At 46.4% G+C, this 20,857-nt stretch overlaps 3 protein-coding genes across 3 annotated transcripts in view; 1 reads left to right on the forward strand and 2 right to left on the reverse strand.

Annotated features, from left to right (window-relative positions):
* The window catches only part of AKIP1 (A kinase (PRKA) interacting protein 1), a 7,746-nt gene extending 4,623 nt beyond the window's left edge, over positions 1–3,123 (forward strand). The window contains exons 5-6 of the mRNA XM_010829307.1: positions 891–962; positions 2,692–3,123. Coding sequence (XP_010827609.1) covers positions 891–962; positions 2,692–2,835 — 216 coding nt within the window. The 3' untranslated portion in view covers positions 2,836–3,123. The remainder of the gene's footprint in view (positions 1–890; positions 963–2,691) is intronic.
* LOC104980548 (chromosome unknown open reading frame, human C11orf16) lies at positions 3,118–13,032 on the reverse strand. The gene is made up of 8 exons (XM_010829306.1): positions 12,948–13,032; positions 12,437–12,584; positions 12,128–12,311; positions 10,620–10,776; positions 8,402–8,636; positions 7,116–7,775; positions 3,948–4,166; positions 3,118–3,461 (listed from the first exon to the last, which is right to left on the reverse strand). The coding sequence occupies exons 3-8, from the start codon at positions 12,292–12,294 to the stop codon at positions 3,454–3,456; spliced, it is 1,446 nt and encodes a 481-aa protein (XP_010827608.1). The 5' UTR covers positions 12,295–12,311; positions 12,437–12,584; positions 12,948–13,032; the 3' UTR covers positions 3,118–3,453.
* A 2,912-nt stretch (positions 13,033–15,944) lies between these two features.
* ASCL3 (achaete-scute family bHLH transcription factor 3) lies at positions 15,945–16,490 on the reverse strand. The gene has a single exon (XM_010829308.1). It carries the CDS (start codon positions 16,488–16,490, stop codon positions 15,945–15,947), a length of 546 nt encoding a protein of 181 aa, XP_010827610.1.
* Between the last annotated feature and the right edge of the window lie 4,367 nt (positions 16,491–20,857).

Consider the following 20,857-nt stretch of genomic DNA (forward strand, 5'->3'; position numbering starts at 1 on the left):
GGAGAAGGAAATGGCAACCCACTCCAGTGTTCTTGCCTGGAGAATCCCAGGGACGGGGGAGCCTGGTGGGCTGCCATCTATGGGGTCGCACAGAATCAGACACGACTGAAGCGACTTAGCAGCAGCCTCCCTTCCTATAAAATGTAAGTTGATGACTCTAAGAGAAATTGACTTTCTCAGTTCAGTCTCTTCCTCTCTAATACTCCCACTGCTGGGAGAAGCACAGAAGAGAATTCTGTTTTCTGAAAGCCTGTTAAACGTCAATCACTTTTGCACTTTAAATCTTCCTACAGTCTAGTGTCCCCAGGTTATAGGCTGGAAATCAAGACTTAAGAGATATTAATCTGTCCCTCTCAATAAATGGCAGGTATAGGAGAAGGCAATGGCAACCCACTCCAGTACTCTCGCCTGGAAAATCCCATGGACAGAGGAGCCTGGAAGGCTGCAGTCCATGGGGTCGATAAGAGTCAGACACGACTGAGCGACTTCACTTTCACTTTTCACTTTCATGCCTTGGAGAAGGAAATGGCAACTCACTCCAGTGTTCTTGCCTGGAGAATCCCAGGGACAGGGCAGCCTGGTGGGCTGCCGTCTATGGGGTCGCACGGGGTCGCACAGAGTCGGACACGACTGAAGCGACTTAGCAGCAGCAGCATAGGATTCAAACTCAGGTCTGTCTTTCTCCAAAGCCCATGTAAGGATAAAAGGTAATGATGGTAAACATCTGACTAAAAGTACATGACAGAAATCACTAAAAGCCTTAAGATCTTAGTGACAACTTGGAAAACAGTGACAGCACAATTGTTAGTTCCTCATTAAGTTGGAAAAAATTTCTACCATCCAGAAGTCGAAGTTCGGGCCCTCATCAGTGTTTCTACCTCTCTCTTCAGAGAAAAGACGCAGGCCTTAGTGTTGGAGGCATGCATCGGGCGTCAGAGTGTGTGCTGAAGGCACCCCAGTCTGTGAGTACCGAACTTCCAGGGCACCGGCTTCCCCACCACTGCCGTCCATGAATCAGCTGACTGGGTTACAACAGGGTTCTTTGTGTTAGATCCATATTATTTTTAAGTTGGGATATTTTTATCTTAGGGGAAAGTGTGCAGCATTTTAGTTCACTGTAAAATTATATTTTCTTGGTATCCTTCCTTCCCTTGAAATTTCAGAGATAGCGTTTGTGCCTCAACTCATAGTTGTGGTTGGAAAGAATGCAGAGCATTCATAACTCCATTCCTACAGCTCAGCTGGGCCCTGCTGGAATGTCACCATCTGTTTAAGCAGTGGGAGGGGCCTGGCCCCCTGCTTATGAAGTGAAAACCATGGCTGAAATTCTGAAACATATACATTCAGCTAGATCGGGTTCCAAAACATTTAAAGGAGTTTGTGCCTATTTTCCACAAATGTTTCTATGTGAAAACATACAGTGATGAGTTTTTCAGGGTAAAATACTCATTTGTTCATGAACCCAGGGAATCTTCTGGAACTTGGAAGGGCTGAATTCTGAGGAGTGGAACCCCTGTATGTTGTAGTAATAGTTTAATTTTTGTTGGTCTACAGTGTACTCCTAGCCTGGATTCAGAATATACTAGACTTAGTAGCAACTAAGACTATTCTGCTTCTAGTACAAGTTGTTAGGCTTAGATGCCTCCAACACTGGCTGGTTTTGATAAATCCGTAAGTTGAAAATACCATAATCGAAAGTGTACTTAATATCCCTAAGCTGCTGAAAGTCATAGTTTCGCCTTGCCTTCCTTAAACATGCACAGAACACTTATATACCCTTGGTATATAAGTGTATATACATTTATATACACTTATATACCCAACTTATATACCCTCAGTTGGGCAAAATCATCTAACACAAAACCTACTTTATAGTTAAGTTTTGAATAATTCATGTAATTTATCAAATGCTGCACTGAAAGTGAAAAGGAGACTGGTTGTATGGGTACAGAATGGTTATAAGTGTATCAGTTGTTTACTCTCGGATTGCACAGCTGACTGGGAGATCTCTCACTGCTGGCACAGCATCACACTAGCCTGCAAAAAGATCAAAATTGGAAGTACGGTTTCTGCTGAATGCATATCACATTCACATTATGGTAAAAAAAAAAAAAAAAAAATGGGTCAGATTGTTGTAAGTCAAGGACCATCTGTATGGGAGAACCAGCCCTCCAAGGGAGGACATTAGCCAGCCAGCTGACTTGCTGCATGACAAAATGGAATCTATTCATAGTCTCAGCTTTAGGAGAAATGTTTCATCCTAATAATGAATTTAGCAAAGCACACCTAAAAAGAATGCTTTGCATCATCCTGCAGTGCCTCGCCATTGCTGCTGGTCTGTGCTAACAGGTGCCACTGCCTACTTTTGAGCCCCAAAGCAATGGTCATTAGCCTTTCCCTCCACCTGATTCTTAACTTTACACTCCAGCCAGTGTGTCCTTTTATGATTCTTCATGTTCCTGCAACAACTCAGCATTTTCATATACATTCTTGTGAGCTAATTTTAGAAATAAAAGCATAAAGAGCAGGTGAGACTGGCCTGAAGGGCAGTCCTGTTATGTGGCCAAGTCAGGTGTAGAAAGCAGAACCTCCGTCTCCCACCTTAGCGCCTCTCACTGCATCACACACAGGGTGCTCTGACAGCAGCAGGACATAAAACCTCTAAACTGGTACATCTGCTTTTCCTTCCAGGCTGAGAACATCTCTAAGGACCTCTACATAGAAGTCTATCCAGGGACCTATTCCGTCACTGTGGGTGCAGATGACTTGACCAAAAAGACTCACATCGTAGCAGTTGATTCCGGACAAAGTGTGGACTTGGTCTTCCCCATATGATGTGGACCGTCACAGGCATCACATCACCTTTTTCTGAGTATCAAGAAGAATAAAGCTACTGTATATTCTTAATATGTACACATTAATCCTGCCTTTAGTGCTGACTGTGAGGGTCAGCCTTCCTAGGAACTGGACTGTGTCTCTTTCAGTGCCTATTTTAACTTGAAAGTCCCTTCACCCTCTTCTGCCTGAAAGTAATAATGTAATGATACTGTCTGAATAGTTTTTACAGCTTGCTTTCCAAGCAAAGGTTAATTATGACAATAAAGGGAGAGATTTGAAAATGAAGAAAATTCCTTTTTATTGGCATTAAGAAGGGAAACAAAACGTCGCTCTTGTACAGTTGAGGCTTTATGAAAAGATAACAGAGAGGCTGTGGACACGTTTGCCCAAAGCAGGCCAACCATGTTCTGTAGCTTCTGTGGAAGAGGCATCCTTAAGCAGGTCTTACCCGGCCCCTGGCAGGGAGCCCTGGGCTCCTCACTCCTGTGCTCCTCAGGACAGGTGAAGATGCTGCTGCTTACTGGACTGTGATCTGTGGGCTCACTGTGCCATTTCCGTTGAAGAGTGCCTTGTCAGCCACTCTGTAGCTCCTCCTCAGGTTACCACCTCTACTCTTTAGCTTCCTATAAGACGAAAAAAAAACCAACACTGAGAGTCTTATGCTGACTTTAAAAATCAGTGACTTTTGATCCTTAAAATTATGAAGTCACTGCTGTGTCCTAAGCGTCTTTAAGCTAGCACGCCAACAGTATCGTTGCATTTCAGTTTAACTGCCTAGGACTTCACCTCGTTTTGAATGTAAGTTTTGCCTCAGAAAAAAGGCCAGTATTTCATATGATGAAAACAAAGTTTTAAGTAGTGCTGTCTTAGCATTCCTAGTGAAGAGCAGACTCATGGACAGAGGCCTAGTAAAGCAGACCCATACCCACCATCACCAGGTAGAGGGTCACTTAAACAGGGATCCTTACACACCCAAGAAGCCAGTGAGGAAATCTGTGGGTTCTGCAAGCCTTCTGAAATCATATGCAAGATTGTGGGTATGACTCCAAAAGATCAAAGAACCCTGGAGAGAGCCCTTCAGAAGCCCCTTTGCAGCCATTCTGCTCTACCTTGATCCTTGGGGCTTTTAGTCTCGGAGTTCTGGCCCCGCTGATGTGCAGCAGTACCCTGACTCAGTTTTCTGTGTCCGGCTTCTTTGGGCAGGATCTGCAGCGGCTTCATGCCAGTGACGTTCAGGGCCAGCTCTCTAGGACTCCCTGCTGCAGCAGGTTTCTCTCTCTGTTGTCTGTTGCTCTTCTCATCTTTCTGGGTGCTGCAAAGTCTTATTCCTGAACCCAAAATTCAGTTAGTTGAATATGCTACCATTTTGATAGGGTTAGTCTTGACGACTTGGGTAGGACTAAATCATGGATCACAGAATCCCTTAACTCTCTGAACCCTGTTTCAGTTGTAAGCAAGGGTGGAGAGCAGCATGTCTGCTGGCAGGAATCCTGCCCCCAGGTTTGTTAGGATCAGACAGTAACCTCTCAGCCTGTAACTAAAAGGAGCCAAAAGTGTGGCAGGCGGGGACCCATACAAGAGGATCCTTAGTGGGCAGAGCCTCAGACCAGACTGGCAAGCATCAGTTCTTGGTGGCACTCAAGCACAATTAGGAGAAGCAAAGCAGCACATTTTCTTAGAAGGGAACAAGATCTGGAAGGGAGAAAAGAAAACCTCTGGTGTTTGCCATGGTTTCCAGCCCGGCACACGTGTCCTTTTACACACTTCATCTCACTGGTTAGTGAGGCACAGCGTCTGTCTGGGACAAGGGCTGGTGACGGGCCCTTTCTCCACACCCCATCCAGGCTTATTCTCCATAGCTTTGAGTGCAGGTGTGGGACTTGGCAGAGGGCAGGCTCACTGATTATCATGGTTCCACTCCAAGAATTAACCTTTGCCTGGAGCATAACAAATGGTCCAATAACCTAGAGGAAAGCCAGGCCAAGTACCTGAAGATACTCTCTTTATGGCCAATCATTAGACTTTATTTGGGGATGCAGAGTACTTTAGAGAGGATCTGTTTAAATATGGTAATGGGGAGAGAGGCTGAACGTAGGTGTAGCCGGTTGGGTGGGAGATAAAAGCAGTGTACCTTGGGGCCAGGAAAGATTGGTCTGGACTCAGTTGGGTTTGGAACAGTCTGGATAGAATGCCATGGAGCAGGCCATGGGAATGCAGGCCTGGAGCCAGGGCAGGTCTGCGCACCATGGCCCTCTGGTTACCCCACTGGCCTGCCTCTCCATGAGGCAGGGCCTCATCCTATCTCAGTCGCTCCCCACCGGCTACTCCCTCTGGATAGATAAAGCTTTTCTTTCCCTAGTCTGTGCTGAAGCAGGAGGCAGTGGAAGCCATGGAGAATTTAACTTGAAAACTCTAGATTTGGGCACTATTTTGTTTATATTATTACTTGTTAGAGGACACAACTGTAGAAACCTGTTTCCAAGCACTTCTGCCAAGGCCTTTCACTGCAAGGAAAGACATCCAGGAAGCTCTCCCTGCCCTATCTTGACATTTTCTATACAAAGTGTCCTCTTAGAGAGTGGAGGAAAAGCTCCACTGGTCATAGCTAGATTCCTGTCCCTCTCAGACATGGGGGAAAGGTCCCACACCTTGAAATCTAAGGAAGAAACCATCATATAAAATACAACAGCAGTTGGGACTTCTCTGGTGGTCCAGTGGTTAAGAATCCATCTTGCAATGCAGGGGATCTGAGTTCAATCCCTGGTTGGGGAACTAAGATCCCACATGCTGCAGGGTGCCCATGTACCACAACTAGAGAGTCCATGTGCTGCACCAGGAAAGATCCTACATGACACGATGAAGACCCTGGGTGCCACAACTAAGACCCAACACAGCCAAACAAAAACAAATCAGCAACTAATATATCTATCCCTGCCCACTCCAAAGGCCAGGGACCCAGAGGAGTCACCAAGAAAGTTTCTCACTGTGGAAACAATTTCTCAGCTTCCTGGAACGAAAGACTAATAAAGTCCTTATGCCTGGAGCAAGACTGAAATCCCTGTGGGTTGAGAGGTCCTGACTAAGCAGATATCCTGGCAATGGCTTCAAATGGGGACTCAGTGAGTCCCCGAGTGGGCAGTGTCTACAGATCCTTATACCCTTAGCAGTGGTATTCTTTAACCCTCAGTATCCCTGCCCCAGGTTCAATGTTCATTTAGTTCACTGAAGGTTGAATTAGGGTTAGACTAGTCTAGGGCTGGCTGCTGCTGCTGCTAAGTCGCTTCAGTCGTGTCTGACTCTGTGCGACCCCATAGACGGCAGCCCACCAGGCTCCTCTGTCCCTGGGATTCTCCAGACAAGAACACTGGAGTGGGTTGCCATTTCCTTCTCCAGTGCATGAAAGTGAAAAGTAAAAGTGAAGTGGCTCAGTTGTATCCAACTCTTAGCAATCCCATGGACTGCAGCCCATCAGGCTCCTCTGTCCATGGGATTTTCCAGGCAAGAGTACTGGAGTGGGGTGCCACTGCCTTCTCCGAGGGCTGGCTAGGGCAAGCCATCTCCTTCATAAAGCTCTGCCAGCTGCCTTAGGTATCTGCTCTTTCTGGGCCACATTGGGAATTTAGATCACATGGCACGAGGCATTATCAGTGACACACTACCCTAAGCCTACGAGGGCATGTCACACAGGTCTTTGCTGGGGTAAAGAAGTTCGGGAGTGGCTGCAGATTGCCAACAGTGACCCTGCCTCCCCTTTCCATGGCAGAGTGAGATGATTAAGGCTGCGCCCGGTTCTTCCCACTCTGACTTCCTCAGGGGCTCATATGAAGAGTAGGGTCTGATGACCAATGTTTAAAGACGTTTCTGAGTTCTCAGGGTCTTGAAGACTCTAATCAACACGTGGAGGCATTCTGACTGCACATGTAGAGAAAAATCACAGCCTCCAAGGAAAGTGAAGGAGGGGAGGGTAGAAACGGACAATGGCAGTGTCCTCCCAGTAGACTAGTGAAGAAAGAAAGGACAGTTGTCAAATAGGGATGCAAAGCTTAGCACCAAGATCGGCTCATCCTTTCTTGTTAGGTTTCCATTTAATCAATAAAGCCCACTACTTCCCTCTTATCACAGCCCCCCTTCAACATGACCACACCCCCCAGTGTTACTTCCAGTTCCATCACAGCAGACAAGTGTATCGGATTCCTGAGAGACCACCCCCACCCAAGGAGGGGGTTGCAGAGGGGAAGGGAGCAGGGGCCTCAGCCCCACCCTAGGAAAAGGCCTACCTGGCTTCCCTGGGTACGGCTCAGGCCCGTTTCTCCTCCAGTACCTCCACTCGGGCTGGCAGAGGCCACCCTGCTTCCTCGGAGACTTCTCGAGAAGGATGGGGTCCGTGTTGACTGTGCTGTCCACCAGCAGCCTCTGAGGGGGGCCCCTCTCCAGCTCATTCTCCAAATCCTCGTCTTCAGAAGAGGAGGGGGTGGAGGAGGAGGAAACAGCCGCGGGAGCCTGCACTGCCACTTCTTCCTCCTCAGGATTCTCCAGGGGCAAAAGCTGGGCTGTGGGCTTCAGCTCCGCTTCTGGAGGTTCTCTGGCTGCAACCCCTGAGGTCCTAATTGGAGGCCACCATGTGGGTCCAGCCAGGGGGCAGCAGCAGAGGCAGCCCTGGACCGGCAGCCGGCAGCCGGCATGTGGGTAGCAGGGAGCACACAGGAATGGAGGGCTCAAAGGAAGCCCGCTGGTGACAAATCCAGTGACCGGCCCCACCAGAGAGCAGCAAGGGGCCCAGAGGAGGGGCCTGGGGTGCTGCCTGGCGAAAGGCTTATGCAGCCCGTCCACAGCCTTCTTCCAGACAGCTGGGGGCACCCACTGGACCCCTCTGAGAGGCACTGGAGCTGTCCTGCCATTCCAGAAATGAACAGTAATTTCTTCTTCTTTCGGGGATGCTATGTAACAGAGAAGGGCAACATTTTGTTACAACCGCCTCTTCTACATCAAGGGTAAAGGTTCTCCTCTCCCCAGAAGCAAAGCCTCAGCACAGCCCCTCAGCTTTGCCTGCTGTCTCACGCACACCTCTCCCTGCAAAGCCTGCCAGGGACGTCCCTCACCTGCCCCATGTTTACCTCCCCGTCCTGTGCCTCCATGTCTCAGTTTTCTCATCAAAACCCAATGCCTCCTCAGGTAGGGGGAGGGGAGGAGAAGCCTCCTTAGTGGTTTGAATTACAATGATGCTGCCTGGCGGGCCCCACACAAGGGGACACTGTATCCGTGCCTGGATGACATGGTGGGGGACCGAGTACAGGTGTGACCTCTGGACAACCTCACCACACCATAGGTCAGGTAACCAACATAGACATAGTAGCCTTGGGTGATTTTGCCCTGATAACAAATATTTTATAATCGGAAAAATATGATTTGTCTATCTGTGGCCACCCTCGGGATGAAGCTGCAAGTGAAAGGGTAAGGATTTCCTCAAGCCCCTAAGACCCCTAAGCTGTAGAGACAGCCGCTTTGCTCTTTCCTCAGCCTCATCACCAGCCTGGCCCGGGGAGCCCCAGAGCAGCTCCCTTACCTCTCTGGAGGTCTCCCGCCTCCAAGCCCAACAGAACAGTGCCAGGGCCATAGCGTTGTTGGTCAGGGCCCCAGGGTGCCAGCACCTTGTCCCCAGGTCGCAGTGAGAATTCCATGGTTGGCGAGAACTGAATGACATCTTCCTCTAAGACCACGCTCTGCCGCTGGGCTGGCAGCTCTGGGCCTGTGGCAAGGGGAGCCTCAAATTCCACCAGCAGGACCCCTTGCCTCTCCAGCTGTGGGAAGGAAAATATTCAGAATAATACCTGGCCTTAGGAAGTACTACAGGGAGCTTCATGGTTCCCTACAATGCCCAAAGCCAGGCTGAGGGGCTCCCTCCCACACAGCAGGGGCCAGCTAGGGAAGGGGCCAGGCCGGGTGCTGCTGGAGCCCATTACGGCAGGGACAGGCCGGCTATGAGGCAGAGGCTCTCCCTCTGCTTCTTGCTGTGGCAACTCTTGTTTATCACTTCCTGCCTTTCCCTTCCCGTGCTCTTTCTTTTCCTGTTTTTCTTTTCTCCTATCTTTATTTTTGGTCTGCAATTCACAGGAGTAAACTGGGTCCTCTCCATCTTTCCCAAAGCACCCCAGGAAGAGTTCTCCCAGCCCTCTCAGGAAGCGTTGTCCCCGTGTCCTGGACCAGCCGCGGGTAGGGTATCAATCACAGGCCCTGCCAGGCAAAGGCAGCCCTGTGCACTGCCTGCATGTCCATGAGGGGAGGCGGGGCCGAGGAAGGAACGAGCGGCCTGACAGGGAGGGCAGGAGGAATACTGAGCTAATTAAAAGAACAAGCTGTTTGGAGAACTCAGTATGATTTTTGAAGAGCGATAAAGTGTGGTTACAAATTAACTTTTATCTAGTCACTAGACTCCAGTGTTCTTGCCTGGAGAATCCCAGGGACGGGGGAGCCTGGTGGGCTGCCGTCTATGGGGTCGCACAGAGTCGGACACGACTGAAGCAACTTAGCAGCAGCAGCAGCAGCAGCAGACAGAATCTATATTTGAGCAAACTCCTGCTGATATTTCATTTGAACTCACATATTAGTTACTGAAAAATGACAAAATGACTTTTGATTGGAAATTCTGTAACATTTTTTTTTATAAATCACAACAGTTTTCCCTCTATGGACCCGCAAAGTCTGACTCTGAAAAGAAAGAGGAAAATCCCAATGAAGCAAGCAGTCAGCAAAGTAAAGCCCAGGCCTGGCCCCAGCACACAGGGACTGTGCTCCCATGCGGAAGGACACAGGCGCACATGAGGTATACAGGGTTGGTTCCTCTTTCCCTTAGGCTGGTGCTCATAACTCCACACACCGAATCTTCCTGAACAAAGTGCTTTTACTGTACATTTTCTTCACGGTTACGGGTTGAATTATGTCCCCCCAAAATTCATGTTGATGTCCTAGCCCCTAGGACCTCAAAATGTGTCACACTTTAGTCTAAATGACTTAAGACAAAGTCACACTGAGGATGACTGAGTAGAGTGGGCCCCTAACCCAATGACTGGTGTCCTTATAAAAAGGGGAAATTTGAACACAGACATGAGCCCAGGGAGAACAGCAAGTGAAGATGAAGACCAAGTTCGGGGGGATGCTTCTACAAGCCAAGGGACTTCAAAGATTGCCAGCAAACCACCAGAAGCTGGGAGAGGTGCACGGAACAGATCCTCCCCCAGAGCCCTCAGAATCACCACCCCTGCCCACACCTGGTTCTCTCCAGAACTGAAAGAATCAATTTCTATTGTTAAAGCCACTCAGTTTGTGCCACTTTGTTATGTAGCCCTAGCAAACTGATTGGAGAAGGCAATGGCACCCCACTCCAGTGCTCTTGCCTGGAAAATCCCATGGGCGGAGGAGCCTGGTGGGCTGCAGTCCACGGGGTCGCTAAGAGTCGGACACGACTGAGCGACTTTACTTTCACTTTTCACTTTCATGCATTGGAGAAGGAAATGGCAACCCACTCCAGTGTTCTTGCCTGGAGAATCCCAGGGATGGGGGAGTCTGGTGGGCTGCCGTCTATGGGGTCGCACAGAGTCGGACACGACTGAAATGACTCAGCAGCAGCAGCAAACTGATGCACTCACTGACATGACATTTTCACCTCCACATCCTGGCCATGGAAGATCTGTGCTTATTTAAGACACTGAACAGCTGAGGCATATCAGGTATGACAGGGCCACCCAGAGGAGCATATGGGGAGACATGGGGACTGAGGGACTTGCCTCTGGAGCAGCCTTTATCTGAGCCCTGTAATAAAAGCCATCTGGTTCCCTTCTTGCCAGGACCCATGTGTCAGCAGCCTCTCCAGCTCTTCCCAGCCAGCCAGGCCCCTGCCATGCTGGGTCAGCAATGTGGAGACAAGGGTAGTAAGATGCATATCTGGGGGAAAACAAATGGAATTAGGGAAGCAGAGAAAAGCAAGCCCTAAAACCATCAAGAAACACATTTCAAAGTTAGGTCTGAGCAGAACCATGGGGTGAACTTGACAGTTAAGGCAATATGGAACAGAAGCCCGTGTTAAGAGTGGCAATCTGTGACTTCTGATAAGGTAAATTGCTGGAAGAGGAAGGAGAGGAGAGTGAAGGGAATCGCTGTTTAAGGCCTGGGAATTGTTTCAAGGTAATCAGAATGGGATCAGCCTTGATATATAATGGGACGGCCAGATTAACTGGTTCTGAGACTAGATAGCAGGCCAGGAAAGTGTTCTTCCAGGAAGGGAGATCCTGAGGTGGTGTGCGGGATTCCAGGATGAGGTGTGGAGGCTTGGATGGTGATGACAAAGGAGCAAAACTGCAAAGAGGCTGAGCACCATGGAGTCGGAAGAGAGGAGGAAGTGTCAGCGGGGGAAGCACAGGGGCTGAGTAAGAGGCTGAGGGACAGAAAAAAGGAGAAGCTGGTTCTGGGAACTCTGGTAGACAAAACCAAGCCATAGGGAATTGTTGAGTCAGGTTTTGGTTTTCCAAAAAAAAAAAAAAAGTATTTATTTTGTGGGCAAGCCAGGATACAGGACTGTTTAAACTCTGGCTTTGAAGGGAAATGGTCCACATGGGTGAAACAAGAAAGGGGGCTATAGGGTTCCGGCCTGGGCAGACTGACTTGAATAGCATGCGACTTACACGATTTGTATGTGCTTATCGGCTGAGGTTCCCTTCCCCTCTAGTATTCACACTGTAGATAGCTAACTTTGGGTACCATTCACAAAAAGCTAGGACAACTGAGGGAACCTGAGGAAGGATCGGGCGACCTCACCTAATTCCCTCATATAGTGCCAGGGCAAGTTGCAGAGAAGATGATAAAATGAGCCAGCACTTTTATAACTGGTGATGCCTGCCTTCTCCCACACATATCAACTCTGACATCAGCCCCTCCACTACAAGGCAGGACAAAAGCCAGGTCAGCCCTTGTCACTGGGGTTAGAGTTTATTTATATTTTGGCTGTACATGGAGGCATGCAGGATCTTAGTTCCCCAACCACGGATCGAACCTGTGTTCCCTGCAGTAGAATCCTGGAGTCCTAAACACTGGACCTCCAGGCAAGTCTCTATGTATTTACTTATTTATTTATTGTGAGTAGAGTCGGGGGGATTATAATAACCCAAGGAACTCAGCCCACACCAGTAAGGAACCCTTTCGGCCTTCCCAGGAAGCAAGTCCTCTCCATCCTGGGCCATCATGTCTCCCACCATTTTGAGCCAAGAACAGAGAGGAAAAAGGAAGTATAGATGGGTACCTGGTGAGGAGGCTGTGCCGGGTCAGCCAGGGTGCTCTGCAGGCGAGGGGGCAGGTGAAGGAGAGGTCCCAGGGAGGAGCAGTGCCGGCCCAGGCAGGGGCCTTCAGGGTCGTGGCCACGCTGCAGTATTTGGGCAAAGGCGTCCCAGGCCGCGCGGAGGAGTCCATAGACCTCGCGAAAACACCTGAGAACCAGCGGCTCTATTACCTGAATTGCAGCCCACAGCCCAGCAGAAGCCGCCTGGCTCGCGGCCGCCTCTCCGCGGCCCCACCGCTCCCACCACGCGCAGGGTGTCCCCAGAATCATCACCTGCCCGGGGAGACTCCGCTCAGGAAATAGGGGAGGGTTGAAAGAGCAAGAGCTGTGACTTCAGAGAAACCCAGCTGGAAGTCCTTCACCGCCTGCTGGCTGCGTGCTCACTTCACCTGGGTGCGTCAGTTAACGCCCTGGAGATGATCTGTGGAAAGCACCTGGCATCTTTAAGTAGCTCAATCAATATACGTTAGTTTTGTTTACCCACCCCCCACCTCCACCCCAGTTGTTGGGACTTCGGGGGTTTACATACTTCCTTTTACAAATCCCAGCCCTTGATGACAAACTGACCCCTAACCCAAGCCACAGACTTCCCTCCTCCTAACCTGGTCACCTGGGGGACTAACTCGACCGAGCTGAGAGCCCAGGGCGGTGGCCTCCGAAGATGTGCTCAGAGGCGACAGCTGCTACCCAGGGCCCGAGATCACACTCGGCTGGCCCAGCCCAGCTTGGCCCTGTTGGGTGTGCTCCTGCCCAAGCCCATGCTTCTGACCCCAAGAGTACTCACCACAGCCCCAGCCAGACTCCTCCACCTCAGCCTCTGTCCCTTCAGACGGTTAGGAGTTCACGGCCTCAGCCCAACCGACTCCTGGTTGCCAAGCATGTTGCCATGGATACAGCCAGCTGGGCCAGAGGGAGTGTACTGAGCATGTGCGGAGGGGTGACTGGGGCCCTGGGCAGCATGGGCGGGAAGAGAGGGTAGGGAGTTGGTTATTCACTGCCTTTCTGGGGAGTGGTGTTGACAGGTGGTGTTGGGGAGAAGGGCCAGTGTAGCATCAGTTCCCAAAAGCTATGCTTCTCCACTGCTGAGTCAGTGGCGGTGGGACACCCTCCTGGATCTAGGAGAGTCTTGGGAAGGAGGGGTCTGACCCCACAGAGTCTCAAGGCTGTTGATCTGCCTTTCTCCACTGTGGGCAGGAGGCTGGAGTGGAGGGAACCCACCGGTTGGCTTAAGGACTCTAAGATAGAACTTGTAGTTTAAAATGAAATAACCAAAACTGTGAGCACGTTTGTCTGAAGGAGACAGGACTGCTGAGAAACAGGTGTGTGGTGATAACTTTGGGTGGTGGGAGTGGACAGTGGGACCAAAGGAACAGAAGTCCAGAGTTCGCTCTCATTTGAACATCCAGAGGATGGTATTCGAGGCATCTGACAGCCATTTTGCAGATCTGTGAGTGTCTCTACCACATCTACTCCCCCCTTCCACCAGTTCCTGTTTCTGTTGTGAATCTGAGTGGCAGGGAGAGGCTGGCTGTACCCCTGGTTGCTGTGTGTCCATCAGCACATTCCATCCCCTGTCCTCTAAGGCGTCGGCATGTCCCGTGCCTCTCCAGTCAGCGTGAATCTCAAGACTTTTGTTAGAAATCTTGGTTATAGAATTTATATTTCCTCCTATACAGAAATAAGAAAGCTTATAATTCTGGGAGCTCCCGACAGTCTTTCTGGGACACTGAAGCTGTTCCCAGAGAGGATAGATCTAAAGAACACAGATTTTTGGTGACAGTGTTGAGCCCTGCCTGAACCTGTACCCCTTGCAGTGGGAGTAAGTGCAAAGTCTTAACTTCTGGACCACCAGGGAAATCCTCCCTTTTTTGATTATACCAATTTTTGTTAGATTTTTGTATTGCTCACAGCCAAAAGCATCCTAACTGATGTCTACCCTCACAGAGCTTAACTGCAGCCAGGAGAATGACTGTTGCCCAAAAGGCTGAGTGATTTGGTGCACAAAGCTAGAGTCTAAGAAAGACTAGTTAGATCTCTGGCTATGAGAAAAGGATTTCTGAAGATAGGTGGGATTTCAATGGTGAAAGGAAAAAGGAGATTATTCCATTCCCTCTTGGTAGGAAGCAAGAGCTAAGAGAGAAGGATGCATTTGCAACACCTGATTTTCTTTTTGGAGTGGGGGAATGGAGTGTCATAGGAAAATCAATGGGAAGGGGCCAAACTGGTGGGAGCTTTGAAAATCAAGCAGATGAATGTCCAACAAGGTCACAGTCAAAAGGAAGTTGTCATGAGGTTTGAGCAGTGAAGTAATATGACATATTAGTTTGGCAAAAAAATTCGTTTGTTTTTTTCTGTAGCATCGTATGAGAAAAGTCAGACAAACTTTTTGGCCAACACAATACTTTAAGAAAGAGTATTAAAGTGAAAATAGAACCAGTTGAGGACAGAGCCTGAGAGGCCAGGGAGTTAACAGTGACCCAGACACAAAGTGACAGAATAGAAATAGGAAAATAATACCACCAAATATTTCTTGACACCTACCTGATGTGAGCTCTTCTCTGGGTGCTGGACATACAGGATTGACTAAGACTTGTCCTTATCTTCAAGGAGCTCACAGTCTACTGAAGACAGAGACAAGTGTGCAAGCAGAGTCAAAATAGCAGGATGGGAATGGCAAGGAAATATGTGTGCAAAATAAAGGAACAAGTAATGGCTGCGACGGAAAGACTTCATAAAAGAGTTGACAGTAGAAATGAATGTGACAGTGTGTTGGAAGCCCTGCCTGGGCTTGGTGAGACGGGACCTGGGGGTTAAGGAAGACCGAAGAGTTGAAGCTCATCATGGGAAGAGAAATAGACATTTTGAAGGAAGACTCCAAGACAGGTGGGATCACTGTCCTTCCCACATTATCTGGCCTAGAGAACCTGAAGCATGATGATGCTATGGACAAAAAAAGGATAATAATAATTTTTAAAAATAATGATTATGAAAACATTATGTGTCAGGTGCTGGTGATCCTCGTAATAAACAATGGGGTAGTTGCTATTACTCTTATTCTTATTTTGTGGATGAAGAACTGAAAAGACACAGGGAGAGGCAGCAAAGTCAGAATGTAAACGGAGCAATATGACTGCAGAGCCTGCCCGCTTAGGCCCTACACTAAGCTACCAGAGGATGTCTGCCTCATGCAGGACAAAGATGACTCTGAATTAATTTCAAATGACAACAAGGTTTTGTTAATTACTTTTGCTTTAGCCCCCAAATACTTCCCCATCATGTTAAGGGTAAGGTGTAAATTTCTTGCTAAAACCCATCAAATTTTGACAAATCAAGGAAGGCTCATTGTGCTGCTTAGCATGAAACATCTGCAAAGTGCAGTAGAGGTATTGACTAGGCATTAATTATGCTTTACATTACTTTTGTGAGTTTCTCACACCTGAGACTCTGGCCAAGTGTGGGAGAAGGGCAAGTTGAGAGGCATAGAGAATTTTTAGGACTTCCGATTCCCTAATGTTCTTGAAAGAAATCACCAAAGCTTAAGAAGCATTTTCTCAATCTACATAAGATAATGTTTCAATTCAGTTCAAGTCAGTCGCTCTGTCGTGTCCGACTCTTTGCGACCCCATGAATCGCAGCATACATCTGAAATCCAAGTAAGACATATCCAGCATCTGTTAGCATTTAAACTATTATCTGCCCACACAAAAATGACATTAGGAAAACTACTGAATGATGTAGGGGATCACATTTTGTGAAATTGTTTCTATTTGGAAACATGGAATCAAATGATTCTAAAAATGGAGTCAGAGTGGCGGGTGGTGGTTGCCATTATGGAGGAAAGTTTGCTGGGGCTGTTCTTGGTCTCAGCCTCATCAGGATACAGCAGGGACTGGAGATAATTAATGTACTTGATGGCGGCTCTGAGGGTTTCCACTTTGCTGAGGCGTTTCTCCAAGTACTCCTCTGGCAGATGATGTCGGAGCTGGGCATAGCCTTCATTGACACATTTCACCCGCTGCCTTTCCCGCTCATTCCTTTTCCGGATAAAGGCTGGCCCGTAGGAATATTCACACCTTCTGTAATTTGGATAAGGCATTGGGAAGGAGAAGGCGCAGGGTTCACCATAATTTTCCATAATCAGGGAGTCACTGGAAAAAGGCAGCAATGGCAAGTTTTCCGAGTAAGGGGATGGCACTGGGCCCTCTGGGTAGAGGTGGAACGTGACCATGGGGTCCAGATAGAAGGACCTGGTCAGTGGCAAGTGGGAGGAATCAGTGAAGACAGGCAGTTGGTCTGGCATGTTAGAGTAGCTTCTACTGTCCATCATTTCCTCTTTAGCCTGGAAACAGAACCAAGTTTATGAATTTGGCCAGATCAAAAGAGAGCAGATATCGACTTTCTCAGAGATCAGAGACTTTGCTGCTTTCATGAATAGTTTTTGAGCTCATTCTGAAAACTTGATGGGATTACAATATTTTGTGGGTAGTAAGAGGATTTTTGATGGTACACAGAAACAGCCTGAAATAACATTGACTTGCCTTGTGAGAAAGTCATTTCAATTCTCTGTCAGTCCTTATGATTACAAGGTTATATCTTTAGTCTGGTGAGAACATGTCTTCCACACTATCAAAATGCTTTCTAATCCTCCTCCGGTGGAAGCCTGCAACAGGAATGGTATCTAGCTAGAATCTAATGGTATTTTACTACTAATTTCTATTTATTGTGAATTATGCTGATTTCACATTTACAGTAGTGATACAAAGTCTCTTTTAAAAATAAATCTACTTGAGTTAAAAATATGAACCAATTCACAGAAAAAGAGTAAGTAAACAGCAATACAGGTGCTGTAGAGCAGTAATGTAATGAAGATTGTGAAAGTGTATGCAAATACTAACATTTGGGAAACAATGAAACACCCCAATATTCAAATATATGTTGGAGAAATTACAAACTAGTTAATGATCATGCAACCTCACAGGCATAGCCTTCTTAAATGATAACTGGTATGCCAGAGGCAAAACTGAAATCAAAATAAGAAGGGATGATTTGCTCTTAAAAATTCACTGTAAGATGGCCTAAATGAGAAACTCCCCTAACTCATTTATAACATAGTCAGTTTACATATTTACTTAGAACTTCAAACATATTGAGTAAAGTGCAACTCTATTTAAGATTTTTTTTCATGGAACTTGAAGTATTATATTCCAAAAGGTCCCATATCAACATATTCCCCCTTTCTGAATAGATCTGTATCCAGCTCATTTATTACACTACCATTACTTTTCACCCTTAACTGTAGTAATGTGGTCATAACAGATTTCACATAGACATTACACTTTAGTTGATGGGAAATCAGGGAAGTGCTGAAAAAGAACATTTTTCTTTCAGTCATTAACTTTCTCAAGATCAATCTTGGCTTTGCATCTTCTTAGCTGTGTGTCCTTTGGCAAGTTTGTCTGAAGCACATTTGTTGAGAGATGGAGAATGTACCCAAAGTGGAAAATGAAAAGCCACGTGAAATTTAACTGTGGCTTTCAGAAAAGAAGGAAATCTGGCTTTCTTTCTCCTAAAAAAACCAGCCCTAATGTTTATGGGCAAGAGTAGGTAACACTGGCACTTGTTTCTCTACCTGAGTACAATGAAACTGCAGGCTGCACTATGTAATGGCAGGAGCAGCCTCTAAGCACCAGAATTCACGTGCAATACAGGATATTACAACTCTTGTGAAGAAAACCTATCCTATCATGTATGGCTACTGAAAAGACAAATGGCTCTTGAACCAGAAAGGGCAAGAAGGGATGGGGATTGGGGGATGAGAGGTGGGGAGTGTGAGTGGTGGGGAGAGTTTAATAAGCCATGGTGAAACAGGCTGGAAAAGGAATGTCAGGAAGAGCTCTTCCTAATAGAGGGATGGGGATGAAGGAATGAGATAAGTGCCATGCTGCTGCTGCTGCTAAGTCGCTTCAGTCGTGTCCGACTCTGTGCGACCCCATAGACGGCAGCCCACCAGGCTCCCCCATCCCTGGGATTCTCCAGGCAAGAACACTAGAGTGGGTTGCCATTTCCTTCTCCAATGCATGAAAGTGAAAAGTGAAAGTGAAGTCGTGTCCGACCCTTCACGACCCCATAGACTACAGCCTACCAGGCTCCTCCATCCATGGCATTTTCCAGGCCAAGAGTACTGGAGTGGGTTGCCATTGCCTTCTCCAGATAAGTGCCTTAGGTCCAATTAAAAAGCAAAACAGAGGAACAGAAAATGAAAGATGCCAAATTACTGATCCAATGGCCTAAAATAACATACAATAAAAATTTCTGGATTACAAACTAGCCAGAATCCTGTCAAAAAGAAAAATTTGCTGAAAGAAAAAGAGTTAGGAAATTCCTGAGCTAGGAATTCTAGAGGGTAAGAGGTAAAAAATGTGCATGGTAGAAACTATGAAATTATGGCACAGTGAGTGTGGAGCCCCCATTTCTACATTCCTGAGAGCATCAGAACCTTCTTTCTACCTGTAGCTAACAAGCCAGAACTGCTCCAATAGGGTACCAAAAAGTAGAACAACTGTCATCAAAGCTAATTCACAAGAATTCTTTGGGTATAGTCATCTTGACTGATAATTTTCATAATATCTTAAGCCTTGATCCAGATGAAATCTGAGTAGTTTGTATATACTACAAGTAGTTAAAAGTCTCTAGGTTTTTTCCTTTCTTTTTTTATTTTTTAAGTTATGAAAGTATGATAATGCATTTACAGGAGACAGAAGATACAGAACAAACTTACATATAGTTCCATTATATGTCACAATTATTTTTTAAGTAGATGAATTAAGATTTTTAGTTGGAGTTTTAATATCAAACTCTCAAATATTAGTAGAATGAATGGACAGAAAAGTAGAAGGATATCATAGACCTTAAAAGCACTATGAATCTGTTCAACATAATTAAGATTTCACACCACAGCAGGACACAATTCTATTCAAGTTCCCATAGACTATAAACCAGGAGACCCTGGAATATATCCAGAGACATACACTTTCTAGATTTTAACAAAACCTTGCATAATTCTTGGGAAATGAGCCTGGTATCTTTGGAGACACACTGAGGGGGGAGCTTTTTCTATTGAGCATTTCCAAAAGGTTAACCAATTAATGTAGTAGCATTTATCTTTTATTCAAAGAAAAAAAAAAATTAACCACAACAGCAACAGAATGAAAAATGCAGCAGTGAGGATCAAGATAAGAAGGCTCATGGAAAACGGACACATTTGTAGAAACTGAGTAAAGTTTTTAAAAGAGAGGAACACAGGGACTTCCCTGGTGGTCCAGTGGTTAAGACTTTGCCTTCAGATGTAGGGCCGTGGGGGTTTGATCCCTGGTCGTGGAGGTAAGATCCCATGTGCCTCACGGCCAAAAAACAGAAGCAATATTGTAACAAATTCAATAATGACTTTGCAAATAGTCCATATTAAAAAAAAAGTCTTAGAAAGGAGAGAGAGAAAGAGGGAACAGCACAAACTGTAAGTGCTGGGACTCTGAAGCCAAATATACACATAGCTAAAAACAAATGCACCTATCTTTTAGTGAAAGTCTCAGGTTTCTGACTTAGAGCTATTCTGGGAAATAAAGGGTAAGGTCTTGATAAAATCCTAAGAAATTCTGGATTGCTCTGCTTAGCATTAAAGTTTCAACTTTCTGATACATTGTAAATATCTAGCATGTAGAAAACAAAAAGCTACTACTGTACATTATAAATTATGGAATTATGAATTATGTTATATTCATAACATATGGAATGTTAGGGATGGAGAAACCTTAGGAAAGCCTCTTATCCAATCCCTCATTAATTGTTGCAGTTATGAGGTCAGAGGTCAGAACCTAGGTCTCCTGATTTTCAAACCCCTAAATCCTTTCCACTCCTCCAGATGATTTAATCAACAGCAAAACTGAATCTTTCAACACAGAAGCATATTGTTAGCTTAAGATAATGGAATAATCAGCTGAAAATAATCATCATTTTTCAACTGTGCCTAGGGATTTTCTTAAAAACCATGTTCTTATTCTCTCCCATGGGCCACTCTGGAGAAGAGTCTCTTACCTGAATTTTGTTGCCAAGATTCTGTATTTGGGGCTGAGTTAGACTTAACCTGATTTATATGTGATCATTTAGTAACAACATGCAAAATAGCTTACAGTTAAACAGAACTGCTCAGGCTGGTTTAGCGATTTTCTCTACCTAATATGTAGTTAAGATAACATGCAACAATACTAAATAGAAAGTTTGCTTACAAAACTGGACTCTTGTAACAAATTCTTTTCAAGAAGAATGTTTCCTCCACTCACCTACTTATATAATTTTATATCAAACTTGCTTATGGAAAATATCTTTACGTAATAATCTTATAATGTGAAAATATTGTCAATATTTTTAAAATAGAGATTAAGATGCTAACCACAAAGGTCAATATGAACCTTCAGTTCAGTTCAGTTCAGTTCAGTCGCTCAGTCGTGTCTGGCTCTTTGCAACCCCATGAATCGCAGCACGCCAGGCCTCCTTGTCCATCACCAACTCCCGGAGTTCACTCAAACTCATGTCCATAGAGTTGGTGTGCCATCCAGCCATCTCATCCTCTGTCATCCCCTTCTCCTCCTGCCCCCAATCCCTCCCAGCATCAGGGTCTTTTCCAATGAGTCAACTCTT

The sequence above is a fragment of the Bison bison genome, unplaced genomic scaffold (genome assembly GCF_000754665.1).
Source record: "Bison bison bison isolate TAMUID 2011002044 unplaced genomic scaffold, Bison_UMD1.0 scf7180017864503, whole genome shotgun sequence".
Classification (NCBI taxonomy): domain Eukaryota; kingdom Metazoa; phylum Chordata; class Mammalia; order Artiodactyla; family Bovidae; genus Bison; species Bison bison.

Coding starts and splice junctions, on each gene's coding strand:
- LOC104980548 (XM_010829306.1), bottom strand. CDS start 12,294: ATGGACTCCTCCGCGCGGCCTGGGACGCCTTTGCCCAAATACTGCAGC. Junction 10,777..12,127: donor CGGCACAGCCTCCTCACCAG/GTACCCATCTAT, acceptor GTTTTCCCCCAG/ATATGCATCTTACTACCCTT. Junction 4,167..7,115: donor GCCGTACCCAGGGAAGCCAG/GTAGGCCTTTTC, acceptor TTTTGGGTTCAG/GAATAAGACTTTGCAGCACC.
- ASCL3 (XM_010829308.1), bottom strand. CDS start 16,490: ATGATGGACAGTAGAAGCTACTCTAACATGCCAGACCAACTGCCTGTC.